Source organism: Schistocerca nitens, chromosome 11 (assembly GCF_023898315.1).
Source record: "Schistocerca nitens isolate TAMUIC-IGC-003100 chromosome 11, iqSchNite1.1, whole genome shotgun sequence".
NCBI classification, from domain to species: Eukaryota; Metazoa; Arthropoda; class Insecta; order Orthoptera; family Acrididae; genus Schistocerca; species Schistocerca nitens.
In genome coordinates, this window is record NC_064624.1 from 52,938,430 (window position 1) to 52,961,256 (window position 22,827).

General features: G+C 45.9%; 1 protein-coding gene across 3 annotated transcripts in view; it reads left to right on the forward strand.

Annotated features, from left to right (window-relative positions):
• Positions 1-22,299, forward strand: part of LOC126213479 (poly [ADP-ribose] polymerase tankyrase-2-like) — a 236,945-nt gene extending 214,646 nt beyond the window's left edge. For 2 of the 3 annotated variants that reach the window (XM_049941256.1, XM_049941255.1), the window contains exons 2-3: positions 15,819-16,386; positions 21,723-22,299. In XM_049941256.1, the coding sequence (XP_049797213.1) occupies positions 15,819-16,386; positions 21,723-22,209 (1,055 nt within the window). In that variant the 3' untranslated portion in view covers positions 22,210-22,299. Of the gene's footprint in view, positions 1-14,533; positions 14,663-15,818; positions 16,387-21,722 lie in introns of those variants that run through there. The other variant, XM_049941258.1, reaches the window with a different exon arrangement.
• Positions 22,300-22,827: the final 528 nt, after the last annotated feature.

A 22,827-nucleotide genomic window follows, 5' to 3' on the forward strand; every position in this document is an offset into this window, starting at 1 on the left:
TCGGACTCTACTCATACCTACTCCCACTTGGACCTCTCGATCTGTTCTACCACTCTTGCCCGTCGGTTCGAGTGGTACGTCCTTTCTGACACCTATTCGAGCGACCACTTCCCTGTGTCGTTCGTCTCCTGCACCACACCCCATCCCCACGTCCTTCGAGCTGGAACATACTGAAAGCTGACTGGGGACTTTACTCCTCCCTGGCGACCTTTCCGGACCACGATTTTCCTAGTTGTGACAGTCAGGTCGAATACCTCACGGCTGTTATCATCAATGCTGCCGAACGTTCCATTCCTCGTACTACTCCTTCTTCACGTCGCGTTTCCGTCCCCTGGTGGAACGAGGCTTGTAGGGACGCTATCCGTGCTCGGCGACGTGCTTTACGCACCTTTCGCCGCCATCCTACGTTGGCGAATTGTATTGAATACAAACGACTCCGAGCGCAATGCCGTCGAGTCATCAAAGACAGCAAAAAAGCTTGTTGGGCCTCTTTCACCAGCTCCTTTAACAGTTTTACTCCCTCTTCCGTCGTTTGGGGTAGCCTGCGCCGGCTGTCGGGCATTAAGGCCCACTCCTCGGTACCTGGCCTTACCTCAGGTAATGAGGTCCTTGTTGATCCTGTGGCTGTCTCCAACGCCTTTGGCCGCTTTTTCGCGGAGGTTTCAAGCTCCGCCCATTACCATCCTGCCTTCCTTCCCAGGAAAGAGGCAGAAGAGGCTCGGCGACCTTCCTTCCACTCGCTGAATCTGGAAACTTATAATGCCCCCTTTACTATGCGGGAACTCGAACGTGCGCTTGCACTGTCCCGGTCCTCTGCTCCGGGGCCAGATGCCATTCACGTTCAGATGCTGGCACACCTTTCTCCGGCGGGCAAAAGCTTCCTTCTTCGTACCTACAATCGCGTCTGGACCGAAGGTAAAGTCCCCATGCGTTGGCGTGACGCCGTTGTTGTTCCTATACCCAAACCTGGGAAGGATAGACACCTTCCTTCTAGTTACCGCCCCATTTCTCTTAGAAGCTGTGTCTGTAAGGTGATGGAGCACATGGTTAATGCTCGGTTAGTCTGGATTCTTGAATCTCGACGACTACTTACTAATGTCCAATGCGGCTTTCGTCGCCGCCGCTCCGCTGTTGACCACCTTGTGACCTTGTCGACATTCATCATGAACAACTTTTTGCGAAGGCGCCAAACGGTAGCCGTGTTCTTCGACTTGGAAAAGGCTTATGATACCTGTTGGAGGGGAGGTATCCTCCGCACTATGCACAGGTGGGGCCTACGCGGTGGCCTGCCCCTTTTTATTGATTCCTTTTTAACGGATCGAACGTTTAGGGTACGTGTGGGTTCCGTATTGTCAGACGTCTTCCTCCAGGAGAACGGAGTGCCTCAGGGTTCCGTCTTGAGCGTAGCCCTTTTTGCCATCGCGATCAATCCAATTATGGATTGCATTCCACCTAATGTCTCAAGCTCTCTCTTTGTCGATGACTTCGCGATCTACTGCAGTGCCCAGAGAACTTGCCTCCTGGAGCGCTGCCTTCAGCGTTTTCTCGACAGCCTCTACTCATGGAGCGTGGCAAATGGCTTCCGGTTCTCTGAAGAGAAGACGGTTTGTATCAACTTTTGGCGATATAAAGCGTTCCTTCCGCCATCCTTACATCTCGGTCCCGTTGTTCTCCCATTCGTGGAAACAACTAAGTTTCTAGGGCTCACGTTGGACAGGAAACTGTGTTGGTCTCCACATGTCACTTATTTGGCAGCCCGTTGTACACGTTCCCTTAATGTCCTCAGAGTTCTTAGCGGTTCATCTTGGGGAGCGGATCGCACTGTCCTGCTTCGCTTGTATCGGTCCATAGTCCGATCGAAGCTGGATTATGGGTGCTTCGTCTACTCGTCCGCTCGGCCATCCCTCTTGCGCCGGCTCAACTCCATCCACCATCGGGGGATACGTCTTGCGACCGGAGCGTTCTACACTAGTCCTGTCCAGAGTCTTTATGCTGAAGCTGCCGAGTTACCATTGACCTACCGGCGCGACGTACTGCTGTGTCGGTATGCCTGCCGGCTGTTGTCTATGCCCGACCACCCCTCTTACCAGTCCTTCGCCGATTCTCTCGACCATCAGTACGGGTTGTATGTGTCTGCCCTGCTGCCCCCCGGTGTCCGCTTCCGTCGCTTGCTTCGACAATTGGATTTTGCCCTCCCTACCACCTTCAGAGAGGGTGAGAGCCCGACACCACCTTGGCTCCAGGCTCCGGTTCATATTTATCTCGACCTCAGCTCACTCCCGAAGGAGGGTACTCCGGCTGCAGTGTATTGCTCACGGTTTGTCGAACTTCGTGCTCGACTTGCCGGTCACACCTTTATTTACACCGATGGCTCCAAAACTGACGATGGTGTCGGCTGTGCCTTTGTCGTCGGGGCCGCCACCTGTAAATACCGGCTCCTCGACCAATGTTCCAGCTTTACGGCCGAGCTTTTTGCTCTCCATCAGGCCGTTCAGTATGCCCGCCGCCACCGCCATTCATCGTATGTACTCTGCTCTGACTCACTCAGTGCTCTTCAGAGCCTTGGAGCTCCCTATCCGGTCCATCCCTTGATTCAACGGATACAGCAGTCTCTCCATTCTTTCGCTGATAATGGTGGTTCTGTCAGCTTTCTGTGGGTTCCAGGACATGTAGGAGTGCCTGGGAATGAGGCTGCGGATGCTGCAGCCAAGGCTGCAGTCCTCCTGCCTCGGCCAGCCTCCCATTGTGTCCCGTCATCTGACGTTCGTGGGGATGTATGTAAGAGGCTTGTGTCGTTGTGGTGGGATGCTTGGTCATCCCTCCAAGGAAACAAGCTCCGGGCAGTAAAACCGCTCCCAACTGCTTGGACAACATCCTCCCGACCATCTCGGCGCGAGGAGGTCCTTCTGACCAGGTTGCGGATTGGGCATTGCCGGTTTAGCCACCGCTACCTGCTCTCCGGTGACCCAGCCCCGCAGTGCCCTTGTGGACAGGCATTAACAGTGCGCCATGTTTTATTGTCGTGTCCCCGTTTTAGTCAATTTCGTGTTGTCCTGTCCCTGCCATCTACTTTACCGGATATTTTAGCTGATGACGCTCGAGCAGCTGCTCGTGTTCTGCGTTTTATAACTTTGACTGGCTTGTCCAAAGACATCTAACCTTTTTACTTGTTTTATCTGCATATTTGTCAGGTCTTTCTGGTGTCCCCCTCTCCCCTTGAGTTTTACTAGATTACATGTGCTCTAACAACAGTGACTGGGCGCTAATGACCTCAGTAGTTGAGCGCCCTTAAACCCAATCAAAAAAAAAAAAAAAAAAAGATATGCGTCAACGGGGACAGGTGAAAATGTGTGCCCTGACCGGGACTCGAACCCGGGATCTCCTGCTTACATGGCAGACGCTCTATCCATCTGAGTCACCGAGGACACAGAGGATAGCGCGACTGCAGGGATTTTTCTCTAGCACGCCTCCCGCCAAAAACCGCATTCTCAACGTATTGTCCCGCACTACATTCATAGCGTGTTTATTTCATGTCCGAAAGAACAGTTACCACCTTAGTAAATATATAGTTAAGGCTCACCGGCCACTTGACCAGCTTCTTCTGTGCGAATGCACAAACAGTGCCCGAACTCTTACGGGAATCGGCAACGCGCCGCGAGTAATGAGTGTAATGGGCGGGGGCATTAGGAATGTAGTGCGGGACAATACGTTGAGAATGTGGATTTCGCGGGAGGCGTGCCACAGATAAATCCCTGCTGTCGCGCTGTCCTCTGTGTCTTCGGTGGCTTAGATGGACAGAGCGTCTGCCATGTAAGCAGGAGATCCCGGGTTCGAGTCCCGGTCGGGGCACACATTTTCATCTGTCCCCGTTGACGTATATCAACGCCTGTAAGCAGCTAAGGGTGTTCATTTCATTGCTATTGGTTCAAATGGCTCTAAGCACTATGGGACTTACATCTGAGGTCATCAGGCCCCTAGAACTTTGAACTACTTACACCTAACTAACCTATCACACACATCCATTCCCGAGGCAGGATTCGAACCTGCGACCGTAGCAGCAGCGTGGTTCCGGACTGAAGTGCCTAGAATCGCTCGGTCAAAACGGCCTGCCAAATGCTATTGGGATATGGACTGTTGCTTGTAACATATCTTCTGGTAAACCTTCCGCGATGTAAGGTCGTGGTCCATGAAACTCTTCAGCTCCTAACGTTTCGTCCAGAGCTGCGCTGGACATCTTCAGAGGGGTGTTTCTCACCGGAGGAGAAACACCCCTCTGAAGATGTCCAGCGCAGCTCTGGACGAAACGTTAGGAGCTGAAGAGTTTCATGGACCACGACCTTAACATCCCGAAAGGTTTACCAGAAGATATGTCATCCGGTCGTGAAAGCTTTCATACTATGTTGCTTGTAACCTAAACATTACCAATCTTGAAACTTCCTGGCAGATTAAAACTGTGTGCGGACCGACTCGAACTCAGGACATTTGCCTTTCGCAGGCAAGTGCTCTACCATCTGAGCTACCCAAGCACGACCCACGACCCGTCCTCACAGCTTTAATTCCGCCACTACCTCGTCTCCTACTCGTGCGAGGGTAGCTCAGATGGTAGAACTCTTGCCTGCGAAAGGCAAAGGTTCCGAGTTCGAGTCTCGGTGCGGCACGCAGTTTTAATCTGCTAGGAAGTTTCATATCAGCAGCGCAAACTCCGCTGCAGAGTGAAAATTTCATTCTAGAAACATCCCCCAGGCTGTGGTTAAGCCATGTCTCCGCAATATCCTTTCTTCCAGGAGTGCTATAGTTAAATTCTTTTAACTTCGCGCATGCCCGCCCAGACGCGGGAGATTGCTGCATTGCCAGTTGTACGCGCCGAGAGAAGCAGCGCCATAGTATAGTATAGTTCGCAAACTTACGTTTAGGGGGGAGCGCACAGTTTATGAAGTAAAGCCACCATGGCCGCATTAACCCTTTCCCTGCTTCAGACACGTGCTCCCCGCTTTCCGCGCTGTGCGCGATTTTTTCATCACTGCACTGCTCGCCTGTGCAGACACATGGTGTTCAGACTGCTTTGACACACTTTATCATTCGATTTCACAAAAACTATTTGGCCCAAAAATTTGATTTTTAAACATCATCTTGACTGATACCTTCCCCCCATAAATGACTTAATTTTGTTTCGATGTTCAACGCAGTTATTGTGCAGCATTAGATGTAGTAAACCATTGCACGAAATTTTGAAGAGTTTGCAGAGGTAAAAGTCGATAGCGTATACTTTCCGTATGGTCGATTTTAGTTGCCACTAGAAATTTCAAAAAATTACGTTCAAACGAATAAAATTCATGAAGTAAGACACTTCGATATTGTTTTAAATAAACAAAATATTAAGCACCAATCAAGGTTTGAACTCAGAACCTTGCGCTTAGTAACCCTACACTTTAATCATTAATTTTTTTTAATCGTTGTGTTTGGTCGTTGCGGACGTCGCAAGACATCCTGTTCAAGTTCGGTGCTTGAGCCTTCGACTCAGTTTTTTTTTATTACAGAGGCCAACCGGCTCTCTGACCGAACACGCTGAGCTACCGTGCTGGCAGTCATTACGCTAACGCAGCTAGTCATTCAACGTAACTCCCGGAGGACTTTAAAATATCACGCAAAATACCGACAAACACTGCTGGCATGATTATGAATTACTCAGGTTGGTCGAAGTACAGTAGGAAATAAACAAGTACCGCTGTTCTTTATTCCGAAAAAGCGGTTCGTGGGAATGATACAAACACCTTTCCTTGCTATCGCCTGAATTAGGAGGCTTATTGCTTGTTTGGTTTAATGAATTAATAGAATATGAAGCAATTGGTATAAAGAATGCTTTTTCCAAACTTTCTATAAAAGAAAGTCTGCTATCAAGACATTGCTTTTGTTCAATTACTTTATTTATGACTGAACGTTTCTAAAACTGAAGACACTCGTCTGTGCTCTGCACTGCAGTCGAGATCTGGCAACGTCGTTCTCTGTTCATTGGCTGACTGTGTTTTGTGACGTCAGATGCGCAGAACGAACCTAAACTCGGCCGCCGTCATAAATGACGCGCACTTTAGTTCTGCAAGGTACGCAGGAGAGCTTCTGTGAAGTTTTGAAGGTGGGAGACGAGGTACTGGCGGAATTAAAGCTAGGGGGACGGGTCGTGAGTCGTGCTTGGGTAGCTCAATTAGTAGAGCACTTGCCGCCGAAAGGCAAAGGTCCCGAGTTCGAGTCTCGGTCCGGCACACAGGTTTAATCTGCCAGGAAGTTTCATATCAGCGCACACTCCACTGCAGAGTGAAAATCTCATTCTGATTACTAATCTTATGTAACTTTATACTATTAAAAGTAATAGAAAAATAAAATAAAGCACACAAATTCTAGAACTTCCACTCCCTTACGCGATGGCCTGTGTGTCTATAAAATCAGAATACTGACGTGTTTGTTAACAGTAATTTGACTGAAGTGGACGCCATTGTATCAACCCCGCGACGCCAGGTGAATAGTTACATTCCCTGATTACTGCCCTGTTCTCATCGCACAGCAAAAGGGAGCTGACAAGTAGGAGCGATGGAGTCACAGTATACCCTTTGACCCCTCATCAGATTCTGGCTCCAGCTTTCGAGAAAATGCCTTTGTATGCGTTGTGGTTTGCCGCGAAACTAACGCCTAACCGCGAGGTATTTATTAGCGATAACGATGTTGATTTTCCTAATGGTTTTCAGTTGTCAGACTAAAAAAATACGACCGCGACATATGAGCCTTCGCACGTTGCCCGTGGTGTTCAGAACTGTTATGCTTTCAATGTCTTTATGACTGCTGTAGTCATAGGGAAGGCAATGGTTATCTACAGGTAAAAAGTAGAAATGGAAGCAAAAATTGAAATATTAGACTTTGTTTTTATTTTCAGTTACCGTTAGAATATAAAATGATATAAATTCTGTAATGATAAAATCTGTTAACAATAAGATCTCAAACACTTACTTCAGTTGTCGATAATTTCACTGTATTTCACGATGCCACAACAATATTCATGTCACGTACATCCTCAACAACAAAATATGAAGGGACAACAGCATTGGACACCTGCTAGACCTCTTAATCAGTATGCAACCGTTCAGACGGTCTCATTATTTGCGAAGTTTCGTCCGTGTCTTAGAGCGACCTTCGGCGGGTTCCCCTTGTAAGAGTACAATGGTAGTGGATTTAGTAAGGTTTTAAAAACTGCTCGCAAAACTGTTTCAGTTGACGACGTATTAACTTTTAGTCTGAGACCAAGCATTCTTGCTAAAATACCTTTATTTTCAGGCCTCAGAAATGTTTTCATTGTGTTGGCCTGGAAACAGGAGTTCCGGCATACTCTCTCTCAATCCTGTCGTGTGGTATAATGTTCTGGGATCGTGGAGCTGAGAAAAGAAAATATTTGCTCTACAGATACCAGTTGTCCAATATTACGGTTACCAGCAACCATTGGTATTTCTATACGTACCTCTGGAAATAACCAGTTATTCCGGCAGTTTTTTCCATGGAATTCCGATCAAGAATAACTGCCAAGATGTGAAACATAGAAACCGGCCGCTGTGGCCGAGATGTTCTGGTCACTTCAGTCCGGAGCCACTCGGCGGCAACGGTCGCCGGTTCGAATCCGGCCTCGGGCATGGATGTGTGTGGTGTCCTTAGGTTAGTTAGGTTTAAGTAGTTCTAAGTTGTAGGGGACTGATGACCACAGATGTTAAGTCCCATAGTGCTCAGAGCCATTTGAACCATTTTTTGTTGTCGGAATAACTACCTGGCACTGGTGAAACAGATTATTTCGCCAAAAGTGAGTACTCAATAACCGGTTATTTAATCCAGTTAAGCTGTTTTCTGCCACCGCTAGTTCGCTAAAAAGTTCCAGAATGAGATTTTCACTCTGCAGCGGAGTGTGCGCTGATATGAAACTTCCTGGCAGATTAAAACTGTGTGCCGTTGGAAGGTAAGTTTGGAAGGTAGGAGACGAGATACTGGCAGAAGTAAAGCTGTGAGGATGAGGCGTGAGTCGTGCTTGGGTAGCTCAGTTGGGAGAGCACTTGCCCGCAAAAGGCAAAGGTCCTGAGTTCGAGTCTCGGTCCGGCACACAGTTTCAATCTGCCAGGAAGTTTCGCTAAAAAGTTGTTTACCGATCCCACCCCGCGTGAAGCGAGGCACGCTGCTGTGCGGAAAAGTCGAAAATGAGAATACTCTGTCCACCTCATACACTGAGATGAGGAACGTCATGTGATGCCTGCAAATAAAGTGTCAGATTTCCTTTTTCCCGGCGGAGTGCAACAACTAGACTCAACCAATTGTTGGAAATCCCACACAGAAATACTGAGCTTGTGGATAGTATACCACGACGAATACAGGCAGCCATCAATGCAAGAGGAGGTGCTACTGGGTATTAGAGGTACCGGTGTGTACAGCAATCTGGACGACCACCTCTGAAGGTCTCGCTGTATGATGGTACAACATGCAGTGTGTGGTTTTCATGAGCAATAAAAAGGGTGGAAATGATGTTAATGTTGATCTCTGTTCCAATTTTCTGTACAGGTTTCGGAACTCTCGGAACCGTGGTGATGCAAGACATTTTTTTTTTATCTTTGTATTTGACTAACATTGCAGGATCACAGGTTAGTGCAAGACCGAGATAACCCATTGAAAATGTAAAATGCTGTAACCTCAATAAGCGGTGTGACCGCCAGAATGTTGGATGTGAGCATGCATTGTGTTGCACAGGTGCTGGATAGACCTGTGTGCCTGTTGCACTTGGTCAGTCAGTACATGGATGGGTAATGTTCTTTGTGGATGCTGCTGGTGCCGTCGTCTGATCGTGTCCCATATGTGTTCAGTTGGAGAGAGATCTGGTGATGTAGCGGGCCAAGTCAATATGCCGATTCTGCGAGACTGTTGGCTTACAACAGCGGTATGTGAGTCAGCGTTGTCCTGTTGGAGTGCTACTCGTGAATGGCAGCACAATAGGTCCAATTACCAGAGTGAGGTATAGTTTTGCAGTCAGGGTGCGTGAGACAACCACAAGAGTGATCCTACTGTCACACAAAATGGCACTCCAGGCTATAACTCAGGTGTAGGTCCAGTGTGCCTAGCATAAAGACAGGTTGATAGCAGGCCCTCAAGTGTCCTTCTGACCAGCACACAGCCAAGGCAGAACCAGCTTTCATCAGAAAGCACAACTGACCTCCACCCATCTCTACGATGAGCTCTCACTGACACCATTGAAGCCGCAAATGGCGACGGTTTGGTGTCAGCAGAATGCACACTACAGTGCGTCTAGCTCAGAGCTGTCCTTGAAGCAGCCAATTTGTAATGGTTGGTTGTGTCACTGTGGTGCCAACAACTTCAACTGTTGCTCCAGATGCGCTAGAGCCATTTGCTGAAGACGATGGTCTCCCCTTCGGTAGTGTCATGTGGCCATCCAGAGCCCAATCTTTTTTTGGCCACACATTCTCATGACCACTGCTGCCAGAGTGGCTACATTCCTGCCATGTCTTTCTGTAGTATCGCAGAAGGAACGTCCAGCTTTTCGTAGCCCTATTACACGATCTCGTTCAACCTCAGTGAGGTGTTCATAATGGCGTCATTGTCGCCTTAAAGTCATTCTTACACCAGCTCACCATTTCCAGTCTAAAATGTAACTAACCGTCACGACCGTTACAACGTGTATTTGAAGCAAACCTGATTTGCATAGCCAACAGCCTTGTCGCAGTGGCTATACCAGTTCCAGTCAGATCACCGGAGTTAAGCGCCGTCGGGCTGGGCTAGCACTTGGATGGGTGACCATCTGGTCTGCCGCACACTGTAGGCAAGTGGGGTGCACTCAGCCCTTGAGAGGCAGACTGAGGCGATACTTGATTGAGGTGTAGCAGCTCCGGTCTCGTAAACTGACATACGGCCGGGAGAGCGGTGTGATGACCACATGCCCCTCCGTATCCCCGTCCTGTGATGTGTGTGGGCTGAGGATGACACGGCGCCCGGTCGGTACCGTTTGGCCTCCCAAGGTCTGTTCAGACGGAGTCTGAGTGATTTGCATCCTCATAGTTGCGCTACTAGCGCCACTCTTATGTGGCTGGTGAGATGTGTGTATTTAGACACCATGTAGGGACACGGCTAACAATTTTCGTTATGTCACACAACTCCATCCTGGTAATGCGATTTCTTCCCGGCAGTTTGTATTTGTATATAAGGAAAAAAATTGCCACTGTGAAACAAGCTACTGCTGCTTCTACAGTACTACCCACCTGCTGTTTTTACCTAACACTTCAACCAAAGCAATTATATTAACTTCCCACAGAATACAATTACCTGCCCATACGCTGGAGAAGTAAAGATCTCCAGTACAGATCAAGGTCACGTGACACTTGCGACGCTGAGTCCATATACGCAGATAAACTGCAGTAGTAATCACCAACATCATACTCTTACCTCTGTTTTGTATATTTGGACGATGTCTGTCTCAAGTCTACTAACTACCTGCAACATATTTGATGCACCTGTTACCAAACTACATCTTGTCACCCCAAAAAAGTCATTAATCTAAATATTCTTCATCACATGTCCACTTAGAACAGGGCTTCACAACATACGTGCTCGCGGAGCAAGCTGTGAGCATCCAGGCGCGAGCACGGAGCAGCGCGAGCACGCTACTCCCACTACCGGACCAGAGCGGAGAGTGGGGAGAGCCACGTGGGGCACACAACAGCTGCCGCCAGTCAATGTAAATCCGTGGCCACCTGCAGGGATATCACTCACGGATTACTACTGCGACAATTGAAACAAATATAGGGCAGTGTACACATGCCACATAATTTTATTAGCTTAGTGTATGCCTCTACATTCGTATTAATTTGTGAACTGTTGCACAATAAAAGACATCACTGAAGTGTGAGATTCTCGGTTATCTTGTACTTTTTGCTGTTTACAATTGCGTCTATGTTCGGAGTAATTGTTCTTGTGCATCGTAGGCGCAGCGTGCAGTTTACATTTCGATCAGACAATGCGTTTCTCAGGCGCGTCTTGTTACATTTCATTGCAGAGAACAGTTGTTCACAAACATACGTGGAACCGAACATTGATATTATTGTAGCCACCAGTTTGTGCAAACGAGGAAATCTATCCTGAGGGAAGTGTCTGTAGAATTCCAAAATGTTTTTCTTGTTCTGAAATTTGTCTCCGTATTCTGTCACACTGGAGGTCAATAATTTCTAGTTGCAGCTCAGGACGAATATCTTGAATATTCGCTGAATATGGAGAGGAGAACAGATCAAAATCACTGTCTAGTGCTGTCAGATCTTGAAAGCGTTGATCAAATTCTTCCTTAAGGGTAACTAAACTATGTGAATAACGTTCACAGTCTTTGTGAACATCTTGCACGGATGATAATTTTGGAAAATGAACTAGGTTTCCTGTTTCCAGCTGACTCACCCAAAGTGTCAATTTCATTTTAAAAGATCGTATTCGATCTATGAAATGAGTAATTAGCAGATGTTTACCTTGTAGTAAAATGTTCAAAGCATTCAGATGGCTAGTTAAATCTGCTAAGAACGCGAGATCAGATTCAAACGTGTGCGCGCATTTCACCTCCCTCCCACCCCTCCCTCCCTACTCCGCGACCTTGCACCTGCTCGCGACCACGTGCCTGAGCAGACGCGAGTACTCGCGCTCAAAACCGGCCAGTTGTTAAGCCCTGACTTAGAAATAGAGAAAGATTACTACAGAGTGTCCCAGAAGAACACTTTTCTTGTGCAGTATAACACGCCACTCTCATCCCTAGATAGTGATGTATGGTATGCATAGGACTTAGTTTTACATCTAATATTGCAGTTAGTTGTAAAATGACCCTTAATGTTTATGATATACTGAGGTCATTTCACTTTGCTCATACCATCTGTGAGACCTCTTATGACCTTAGACATCTTTAAGACTATATGTGACAGCTCTATAATTAGCAAGGAAACACAGTGGAAGGGTATGGTAAAGAAGTGCTACACACGAGGAAAGACCAAATGTAAATGATGAATTTATAACTGTAAAGTTGTTTTTTGACGGACTTGATGCGCACCACTGTGTTTGGGGAAAGTGTTGATGGCAGTGGGTCACACCTTGCACTCTGATTGCCATTGCCTCCAGCAGAAATCTCCAGGATGCCTCCCTGACACGCCCAATGGGAAATCCTCTTATTGGAATTTAATTTGTGTCATTTGTATTGACACTGTACAGAGTTTGTTTAAAGATTCTGGTATCTGGTTTTTAAACATTGGAGTCGGTGGTCATATGCTAATTGACAGCAGTCATTGATGACCACCAAGAACAGTGAGTCATGCCAGTAAAATATAGGAAGACCAGTTACTTAGTAGTGTATCGACACCCCCCCCCCCCAAGAGTCTATGCTGGTATTGTGTCTGTATGAAGTGGGAGTGAGTGTTGGGCAAGCAAAAGGTTGTGGTGCTGCAATGGAGAAGTAACTCAATAAGTAATACCCTGTTATCAGTATCATCTCAAAAGCTGTGATAATCTGAGTTTACTTCCGGAACGACTGCATCGTCTTAGTACAATGGATGGCATGTTCAGTATGATTCACTCAACAACATTTCGTGTGCACATGGTTGGCCGTCGTCATTTTGGAATATGGGAAGCATGTTGAGGAGTAATTTGTCTGACTGTAGCAGTTTCCCAGAGCTAACGTTTCTCAGTTAGCCCCTCCCTCCCATACTTTGGTAGCATATGACCAGTAAGCTTCGTGAATCAGCTCCTGCGTGGCAACGTATGGGAGTAGCAATTAACAACAGATTCCAGTCGCAAAATATCGTTGTTTTCCTAAATGTCAGGAGAGAGTAGAAGTCGCTTAGTAAAACACTTGTCTGTTGTTAGTATTGTCCTACGTCAACATTTTGAAAGACTTAATGTTCAAGTAACACTGGAATATGTATAGAAGTTAAAGAAATGAGGTTTCTGACACTTCTATGGTGATGCGGTATATAATCAGGATGTCACTGGTCAGGTGCATAATGAGGATATTGAAATAATAAGGTTCAAATGGCTCTAAGCGCTATGGGGTCATCAGTCCCCTAGACTTAGAACTACTTAAACCTAACTAACCTAAAGACATCACAGCATGGGCGTACCCCCCCAGAAGATATTCGAACTCGTTCACGCAGATCCGGGAGTAATTTTTTCGTCTTCGGCACGTTACTGTCTGCAGGGAAGTTTGTAGAAATAATAAATTGAGCGATAAGCAATCCGCTCTGCTACTCGCAGGCATGTTATGTCGCCAAGGAACAGCGTATTCACTTGTAGGCAGTAAGGGATCATGACTATGTTAAGTTTCTAACGAACAACATCGTTTCGCCTACCATATTTAAATGCAAAATGCTTTTCTGCTCCCAAACTATTAATTTTTTAGTTACAGGTGACGCTAACTGTAGATTAATAGCATTTGACGTGCAGGTTATGACAAGCAGTAGATGGCGAGACATTTAGTGCAAGCGATTTATAAAATAATTTTTAGAACGTTCCACAAAACTGGCCATCACCGAAAATACTACCGGGCACTTCAGTAAAAGCCCCATTAGGGCTGCCCGAAGCCCTTGCTCACTTGCATAATTTAATGGGTCCATTTTCTGGATTGTTACTAAGTGACGAAGAAAGATTATTTACTAAAACGTTATCGGCGGCTAGAGTGCTAGTGGAACGCACGTTCGGGTTTTTGACGAGCAAGTTGCATATTCTCCCAAAGAAAGAAAACTCCTTTAGAACACGAAGACATTGTTATTCAGTACATCTCCTTCTTTTACAACATATTAATCGATAAAGGTAGACCCAAAATCTCCGTTCAGTTGAGTTCTTACCAGGACATAATCGAAAACAGCGCTTTGGAGCATGCTTTCAGAAGCAAAGAGTGGAGCTTCAAGAAGCATGAGGAGAGGTGTTCAAAACCTGTCAACTGTCATTATTGCAGATTTACCTCATGAATCGTTTATTGAATACTGTAACTACTGGGGCTATCATTTCTTTATTAAAATGATAAAATTTGTATGTAACTAAAGTATGATAATATACCAAAGTTTATGCGTTTATTGTCTGTAGTATTTTTGGTAGTTATTTATTTTAATTTTTTGTAGGTATACGGTTCATTCCAAGCTAGGCATACCAGACCTCTGTCGTGGTAGTGTTTTTTTTTCTGATCCCACAACACGGGATGTTGACGTACATATGGGACTTTCGATGTCCATCGCAAGAAATCGCATCCAACGATCGCACGAAACAAAACTCGGAGCTACCGTGCAGCACTGTTCTGCATCGCTCTGCTCAGCCCGCAGTCTAAACAGGCACCTCGCTATGCTACTGTTCTTATATTTAAAATGTTTATTGAAAGCAGTTTTTCACTGGTTTACTGTTTTGTTACATAAGAAGTGCTGTATGTTGTCTCGAGTCCTTGTTTCCTGAGACTAGTATGACCTGCGCCCCCCCCCCCCCCCCAGTTCAGATCCTGGGTACGCCCTTGCATCACAGACATCTATGCCCGAAGCAGGATTCGAACCTGCAACCGTAGCAGTCACGCGGTTCCGGACTGAAGCGCCTAGAACTGCACGGCAACAGCGGCCGGGTAAACAATAAGGTAAAGATTAGAGATTAGATTAGTACTTGTTCCATAGATCATGAATACGACACTTCGTAATGATGTGGAACGTGTCAGGTTAACAAAAGATGTCTGTACAAGATATTACATTACACAAAATATTGCATGACACTAATGTTTAAGTTGTTTTTTTCCCCTTAATTTATATCTAAAAATTCAGCCAATGAATAGAAGGAGTTGTCATCTAGAAATTCTGTCAGGCTTTTGATGCTGTTTGGTAGGTGACCAAAGACTTTTGTGGCAGCATAATTTACCTCTTTCTGTGCCAAAGTCAGATTTAACCCTGCATAGTGAAGATCATCCTTTCTCCTGGTGTTATAGCTATGCACACTGCTATTACTTTTCAACTGGGTTGGATTATTAACAACAAATTTCGTAAGTGAATATATATACTGTGAGGTTACTGTGAGGATCCCTAGATCCTTAAATAGATGTGTGCAGGATGACCGTGGGTGGGCTCCAGCAATTATTCTGATTACACGTTTTTGAGCAATGAATACTTTTCTACTCAACGATGAATTACCCCAGAATATCATGCCATACGAAAGCAGTGAATGAAAGTAGGCATAGTAAGCTAATTTACTGAGATTTTTATCACCAAAATTTGCAATAACCCTAATAGCATACGTAGCTGAACGCAGACGTTTCAGCAGACCATCAATGTGTTGCTTCTAGTTTAACCTCTCATCAATGGACACCTAAAAATTTTGAAAATTCTACCTTAGCTACAGGCTGCTATTGTGTTATTGAAGATCTGCAGCTATTAACTGTGTGAATCAGCAAGGATAAATAAGTGGTTCAAATGGCTCTGAGCACTATGGGACTTAACATCCGAGGTCATCAGTCCCCTAGAACTTACAACTACTTAAACCTAATTAACCTTAGGACATAACACAGATCCATGCCCGAAGTAGGATTCGAACCTGCGACCGTAGCAGTCGCTCGGTTCTGGACTGAAGTGCCTAGAACCGCTCGGCCACCACGGCCGGCTCAGCAAGGATATTACGGTTTAGTAAATGTCATGTAATAGGCCACTTTTAAAATCTGTTTCTTGACAAAGCTTTTCCTCTGCCTTGTAAAAGTGCTGAGGGTGCTGTGAAAGGGCAAAGGCGTGCTCAGTGGTGCCGTGTTTCAGAATCATCCTCAATGGAAACCAAGGCTGAAGACACCGTAACCGAGGACCTGGCTGCAGTGCTGGACGCCTCGGACGGCGCCACCGTGGTGCTGGTGGCGGGGGAGATGCGGCTGGTGGCGCACCGGGCGGTCCTGGCAGCCAGGAGCCCCGTGTTCGGCGCCATGTTTCGCCACGACACGCTGGAGGCCAGCAGTGGCGTGGTCACCATCAGCGACGTGGAGGGCCCAGTCCTGCGCCTGGTGGTGGGCTACTGCTACAAGCTGAAGTCTCCACAGCCATCCAGCATGAGCCTTCAGCTCCTGGAGGCTGCAGACAAGTACGGCTTGCTGGAGCTGAAGGCTGACTGCGAGAAGCAGCTGGCTGCTCGGCTGACTGTGGAGAACGCAGCGGACACAGCTGTGTTCGCTCTAAGACACCCTTGTCCTACCCTCAAGTCGGCTGCCATCAGCTTCATATGGTCCAACCCCCAGGTGTTCGCCACGCAGGGCTGGGCTGATGCGGAACGCGAGCAGCCTCAAGAAACAGGTGAAGTGAATCGGCTACTCGATGAGCAACGTGAAGAACTCAGGTAAAGACAAGACAAGGCACTCCTTTGTGTTTCCCGATGGTGTGTGTGTGTGTGTGTGTGTGTGTGTGTGTGTGTGTGTGTGTGTGTGTATGTATTAGCCGAATGGTCTAAGGCACTGCAGTCATGGACCGTGCGGCTGGTCCCGACGGAAGTTTGAGCATTGGTGTGTGTGTTTGTCCTTAGGATAATTTAGGTTAAGTAGAGTGTAAGTATCCTCGATGTTATTCAATCTGTTTATTGAGCAAGCAGTAAAGGAAACAAAAGAAAAATTCACAGTAGGTATTAAAATACATGGAGAAGAAATAAAAACTTTGTGGTTCGCCGATGACATTGTAATTCTGTCAGAGACAGCAAAGGACTTGGAAGAGCAGTTGAACGGAATGGACAGTGTCTTGAAAGGAGGATATAAGATCAACATCAACAAAAGCAAAACGAGGATAATGGAATATAGTCGAATTAATTCGGGTGATGCTGAGGGAATTAGATTAGGAAATGAGACACTTAAAGTAGTAAAGGAGTTTTGCTTTTTGGGGAACAAAAAACTGAAGATGGTCGAAGTAGAGAGGATATAAAATGTAGACTGGCAATGGCAAGGAAAGCGTTTCTGAAGAAGAGGGATTTGTTAACATCGAGTATAGATTTAAGTGTCAGGAAGCCATTTGTGAAAGTATTTGTATAGAGTGTAGCCATGTATGGAAGTGAAACATGGATGATAAATACTTTGGACAAGAAGAGAATGGATGCTTTCGAAATGTGGTGCTACAGAAGAATGCTGACGATTAGATGGGTAGATCACATAACTAATGAGGAGGTATTGAATAGAATTGGGGAGAAGAGGAGTTTGTGGCACAAATTGACAAGAAGAAGGGCTCGGTTAGTAGGACATGTTCTGAGGCGTCAAGGGATCACAAATTTAGCATTGTAGGGCAGCGTGGAGGGTAAAAATCGCAGAGGGAGACGAAGAGACGAATACACCAAGCAGATTAAGAAGGGTGTAGTTTGCAGTAAGTACTGGGAGGTGAAGAATCTTGCACAAGATAGAGTAGCATGGAGAGCTGCATCAAACCAGTCTCACGACTGAAGACCACAACAACAACAGTGTGTAAGCTTAGGGACTGATGACCTTAGCAGTTAAGTCCCATAAGATTTCACACACATTTGAACATTTTTTTGTGTGTATGTGTGTTTTTGTTTGTTATTGTCAAGCCTACAATATTTACTACTGAGTTTCTGTTTGGTGTATCTCTGTTACGGCTACGGCAATTCTCTACACTATGTGGTCAAAAGTGTCCGGACACCTGGCTGAAAATGACTTAAAAGTTCGTGGCGCCCTCCTTCGGTAATGCTGGAATTCAGTATGTTGTTGGCCCACCATTAGCCTTGATGACAGCTTCCACTCTTGCAGGCATACCTTCAATCATGTTCTGCAAGGTTTCTTGGGGAATGGCAGCCCATTTTTCACGGAGTGCTGCACTGAGGAGAGGCATCGATGTCGATCGGTGAGGCCTGGCACGAAGTCGGCTTTACAAAACATCCCAAAGGTGTTGTATACGATTCAGATCAGGACACTGTGCAGGCCAGTCCATTACAGGGATGTTATTGTCGTGTAACCACTCCGCCACAGGCCGTGCTTTATGAACAGGTGCTCGATCGTGTCGAAAGATGCAGTCGCCATTCCCGAACTGCTCTTCCCCAGTGGGAAGCTAGAAAGTGCGTAAAACATGAACGTAGGACTGTGCTGTCATACTGAAACAGAAAACAACAAGGGGTGTAAGCCCCCTCCATGAAGAACAAGACCACACCATAACACCACCGCCTTCGAATTTTACTGCTGGCACTACACACGCAGGCAGACGACATTCACCGGGCATTCGCCATACCCACACCCTGCCATCGGATAGCCACATTGTGTACCGTGATTCGTCACTCCACACAACGTTTTTCCACTTTTCAATCGTCCATCGTTTACGCTCCTTACACCAAGCGAGGTGTTGTTTGGCATTTACCGGCGTGATGTGTGGCTTCTGAGCAGCTGCTCGACCATGAAATCAAAGTTTCTTCACCTCCCGCCTAACTGTCATAGTACTTGCAGTGGATTCTGACGCAGTTTGGAATTCTTGTGTGATGGTCTGGGTTGATTTCTGCCTATTACACATTATGACCCTCTTTAACGGTCAGCATTCTCTGTCAGTCAACAGACGAGGTCTGCCTGTACGCTTTTGTGCTGTACGTGTCCCTTCACGTCTCCACTTCACTATCACATCAGAAACAATGAACCTAGGGATGTTGAGGAGTGTGGAAATCTCGCGTACAGATGTCTGACACAAGTGACACCGAATCACCTGACCACGTTCAAACTCCGTAAGTTCCACGGAGCGTCCCATAGTGCTCTCTCACGATGTCTAATGACTACTGGGGTCGCTGATAACGAGTACCTGTCAGTAGGTGGCAGCACAATACTCCTAATATGAAAAACGTACGTTTTTTGGGATGTCCGAATATTTTTGATCATTTAGTGTAGCTCTCAATGCTTTCATTGCCTTTTCATAACTGGTTCGATGGATCACTACATTGAACTGTTCTGTGGTTATTAGCAAATAAGTTAGATAACAAAGGTCATGAATGAATCAAGATTTTCATAGCTCCAACTGTTCAGTATATAACAGTGACCTGTGCTCTTTGCAGGCCAGTAGAAGAGTGCTCAGCTCTTGGGTTGCACGATGCAAACGTCTGTACAAAAAGTAGCTTCGCTGCTTCTGCCAATAAGACAGCAATGCAGCTTAAACAGAAACAGAATATGAGCAGGAAATGTCATTCTTTACCAGCACCAGGAACTCTGGAGTATGCTGTGGTACCATACAAGGATGGCAGTCATGTATCTATCATTTTCCATTTGTGGTGTTGTCATACTATAAATTCTGACCTTTTGCAATTTTTAGACTTGAAGCATATCACTATGCCGATATCACGTCTCACAGTACACAATTAGCAGCCAGAACGACACCTTAAAGCTAACAGGTGGACATCTTCACAAGTCAGCGGCCTAAAGCATGACAGTCACAGCTTTCACAAACAGCCCACCGAGAAGTGGGGAACCATGGGTTAGTGTTCCTGATGGCGCAGGAGGATATTAAAACTCTGTGTGGTATAAGCGTAATAAGCTTACATAGGAATGTGATGCATTATCAGTGTGTGTAATTAAGAGCAGACGTTCCATGCACCCTGCCACAATGTGTGTCTGCCACAATACAGACATCACTACAGTTTCACCAATTTAAAGAGAGAGGACATCATTCAGGATGCATTTCCAGTAGGTTACTAAAAAGTGACAAGGGAACAATCCGAGGAGGAAATAAAAGAGCAGAAAATAAAGTCAACTAGAAGAGCACTTTAAAAAAAAGGTGGCCAAAAGTTCGTTGGTAAGGAGAATAAGAAAACCGTACTGGAAAGCAGAATGTGTCTCGAGACAGAGTACTATTAGGTATGTTTGCCAATAACCAATAAGAACAAAGACGTGCAGGTCAAAGAAAGTGAAGGGGTCTCTCTTTGGTGGACATCAGATGGTTTTGAGGACAAATAAGACCTTATAAAAAAGTAACGTCATAAGTGAAAATATATAGACTTTTAAAGACTAGTTTTACACAGCAGAGTGAGCTATAATTTCCTTATAGAAAGTAAAATCTGATAAAAAATAAAAATTTCGGTACGACACATTGTGTAATGTAGGCGATACAGTTTGGTACATAACTTTATCTAGATATGGAGTAAAATGTAATACATTCGGTTTGAAATGATTGAAGGGCCTTAGTGGTATAGCTACAGGATCTGTTATGTAATATTTATGTATCCTCCATAAATGAAAACAGAATAAGCAGAATATGTAGCTAATTTGTTTGCCAAAGCACTCCCATTATGGGAACATTATAAATGAGTGGTTTACAAAGAGGTCTAGAAGCCAAACTTTAATTTTACCGAACAGGTAAAAACTTAGGATATGTACAGTTCTTGCATCGCTTTACACTTAGCCAGGAGCCAACTGCAGGTATATACGAGCATGTGGATGCAACGACAAGAAGTCATGCTGGAGCTTATCACAGAGCTGCATACCATCCACATCCCAACAAATGTGCGAAGTGGCCCCTGTGGGATTGCACGCAATTGGGATAGTAGCAGCTGTCATGCAGGATACACATAATTGTACTTTGGCTTACACCATGTTGGAGAGCACTTGCCCATAGCTTGTACAAGGGTTCGTTTCAGTGTCCTCCAGACCTGGTCTATGCAAAGTCCTCAGTTTCCCTGCACATTCATCTGTCTGAAAGGACCCATGATCACACAAACACCCAAAACTAGCTTAAAATGTTATGTGGTGTGGTTAGTGTCTGTGAGGGTTATTGTTTTGGTACAGCCGTACTGCTGCTCTACTGTTCCCATCTGCTTGGCTGTACACAAATACAATCTCAACTTGTTCATGATATGAAAGGGAGAAAGTGATACTGTTACAGTAGCACAAATTTTGTGGTTTTCCAGGTTTGATTATAAGAATGTATGTTTCAAAAACGCGAACTTGACAACATTATTTTGTAAAAGATCATTTCTCATTCTAAGTTTTATCACAAGTATACAAAAACAGAAACTTGTTATTTTTAGCTGTCTGGGGTGGTTGAGCGGTTCTAGGCGCTTCAGTCTGGAACCGCGTGACCGCTACGGCCGCAGGTTCGAATCCTGCCTCAGGCATGGATGTGGTTCAAAATGGCTCTGAGCAATATGCGACTTCACTTCTGAGGTCATCAGTCGCCTAGAACTTAGAACTACTTAAACCTAACTAACCTAAGGACATCACACACACCCATGCCCGAGGCAGGATTCGAACCTGCGACAGTAGGAGCAGCGCGGTTCCTGACTGAAGCGCCTAGAAGCGTTCTGCCACAAACGCCAGCTCACACACACACACACACACACACACACACACACACACACACACACACACACAGCATGTATTTCACCAGGGGGAATGACTGCTTAACAATTGCATCTTGAGATCAAGTGAACCTACTCTTAGGAATCAAAATGACAAATGAATTTCTTGATGTGCAGTGTAAAAATTTTAATGAAGAGAGTGAGTACTTGGAGATCATGATGCAAGTGTATATCCAAACCTCAATATGCCGAAACACTTTCCCAGTGATCTGTATCATAGGAGAGTACTGTATATTTTTAATTTGTCATTGTACATACGTGTTTTTATAACTGGTCACAGTTCAGCTTCCATTATAATTTAGTTTATCAGAAGTGTGTGTTTGGAGAAAAGTGTGAGAATTTCTTTGTTTTGACAGAAGGCTTCCTGCAGAGGAGAAGGACAGGAGGCTGCTGGAGGCAGCTAAGGTGGGCGCCGTGGCGGAGGTGAAGGAGCTGCTCACGGCAGGGGCGGACGTGGCAGCTAGGGGTGGCTGGTGGTGGACCCCCTTGCACTATGCAGCGTGCAATGGGCACCTGGAGGTGGCGCGGTGCCTGGTAGCAGCTGGAGCCGAGGTGGATGCCAGAGACGAGGTGCAGACCACGCCTCTGCACCGGGCCGCGTTCAATGGCTGCGTGGATGTGATGCGTCTGCTGTTGGCCAATTCTGCCGACCCCAACGTCAAGAATAAATGGGGGTGGACGCCAATGCACGATACAGCATCCAATGGCTTTGCCGAAGCGGTGGCGGTGCTGCTGGAAGCGGGGGCTAACAGGCGGGTGAGGACTCACTGTGGGGAAACGGCGCTGGACATCGCCAGGCAGAAGAACCACCTGCACTTGGTAGACATGCTGAGATTAAACTAGCATTCCAACAGATAACTCTGGAGCAAGACTAAAACTGTTTCTCTGCCTAAATTTGTTATTTTTTTAAAATAAATAATACAAAAAAGTTAATCCTGCAGTCATTCTTTGTACCCAAATTTACGAGCTACAGGGCGACACAGAAAACAGGATCATTTCCACAATCCAATAAAACTAGACGTGATGAAGGAAAGAAATTTCATTAATAGTAATTGAAACCTTACAACTTTGCCATTTACAAAACATTCATGGCATTTATCATTTTTAAAAAACTACGATCCTCTGACGGCTTCCTTCTGTACAAATACACTACTGGCCATTAAAATTGCTACACCAAGAAGAAATGCAGATGATAAACGGATATTCATTGGACAAATATGTTATACTAGAACTGATATGTGATTACATTTTCACACAATTTGGGTGCATAGATCCTGAGAAATCAGTACCCAGAACAACCACCTCTGGCCGTAATAACGGCCTTGACAAGCCTGGGAATTGAGTCAAACATAGCTTGGTTGGCGTGTACAGGTACAGCTGCCCATGGAACTTCAACATACCACAGTTCATCAGGAGTAGTGACTGGCGTATTGTGACGAGCCAGTTGCTCGGCCACCATTG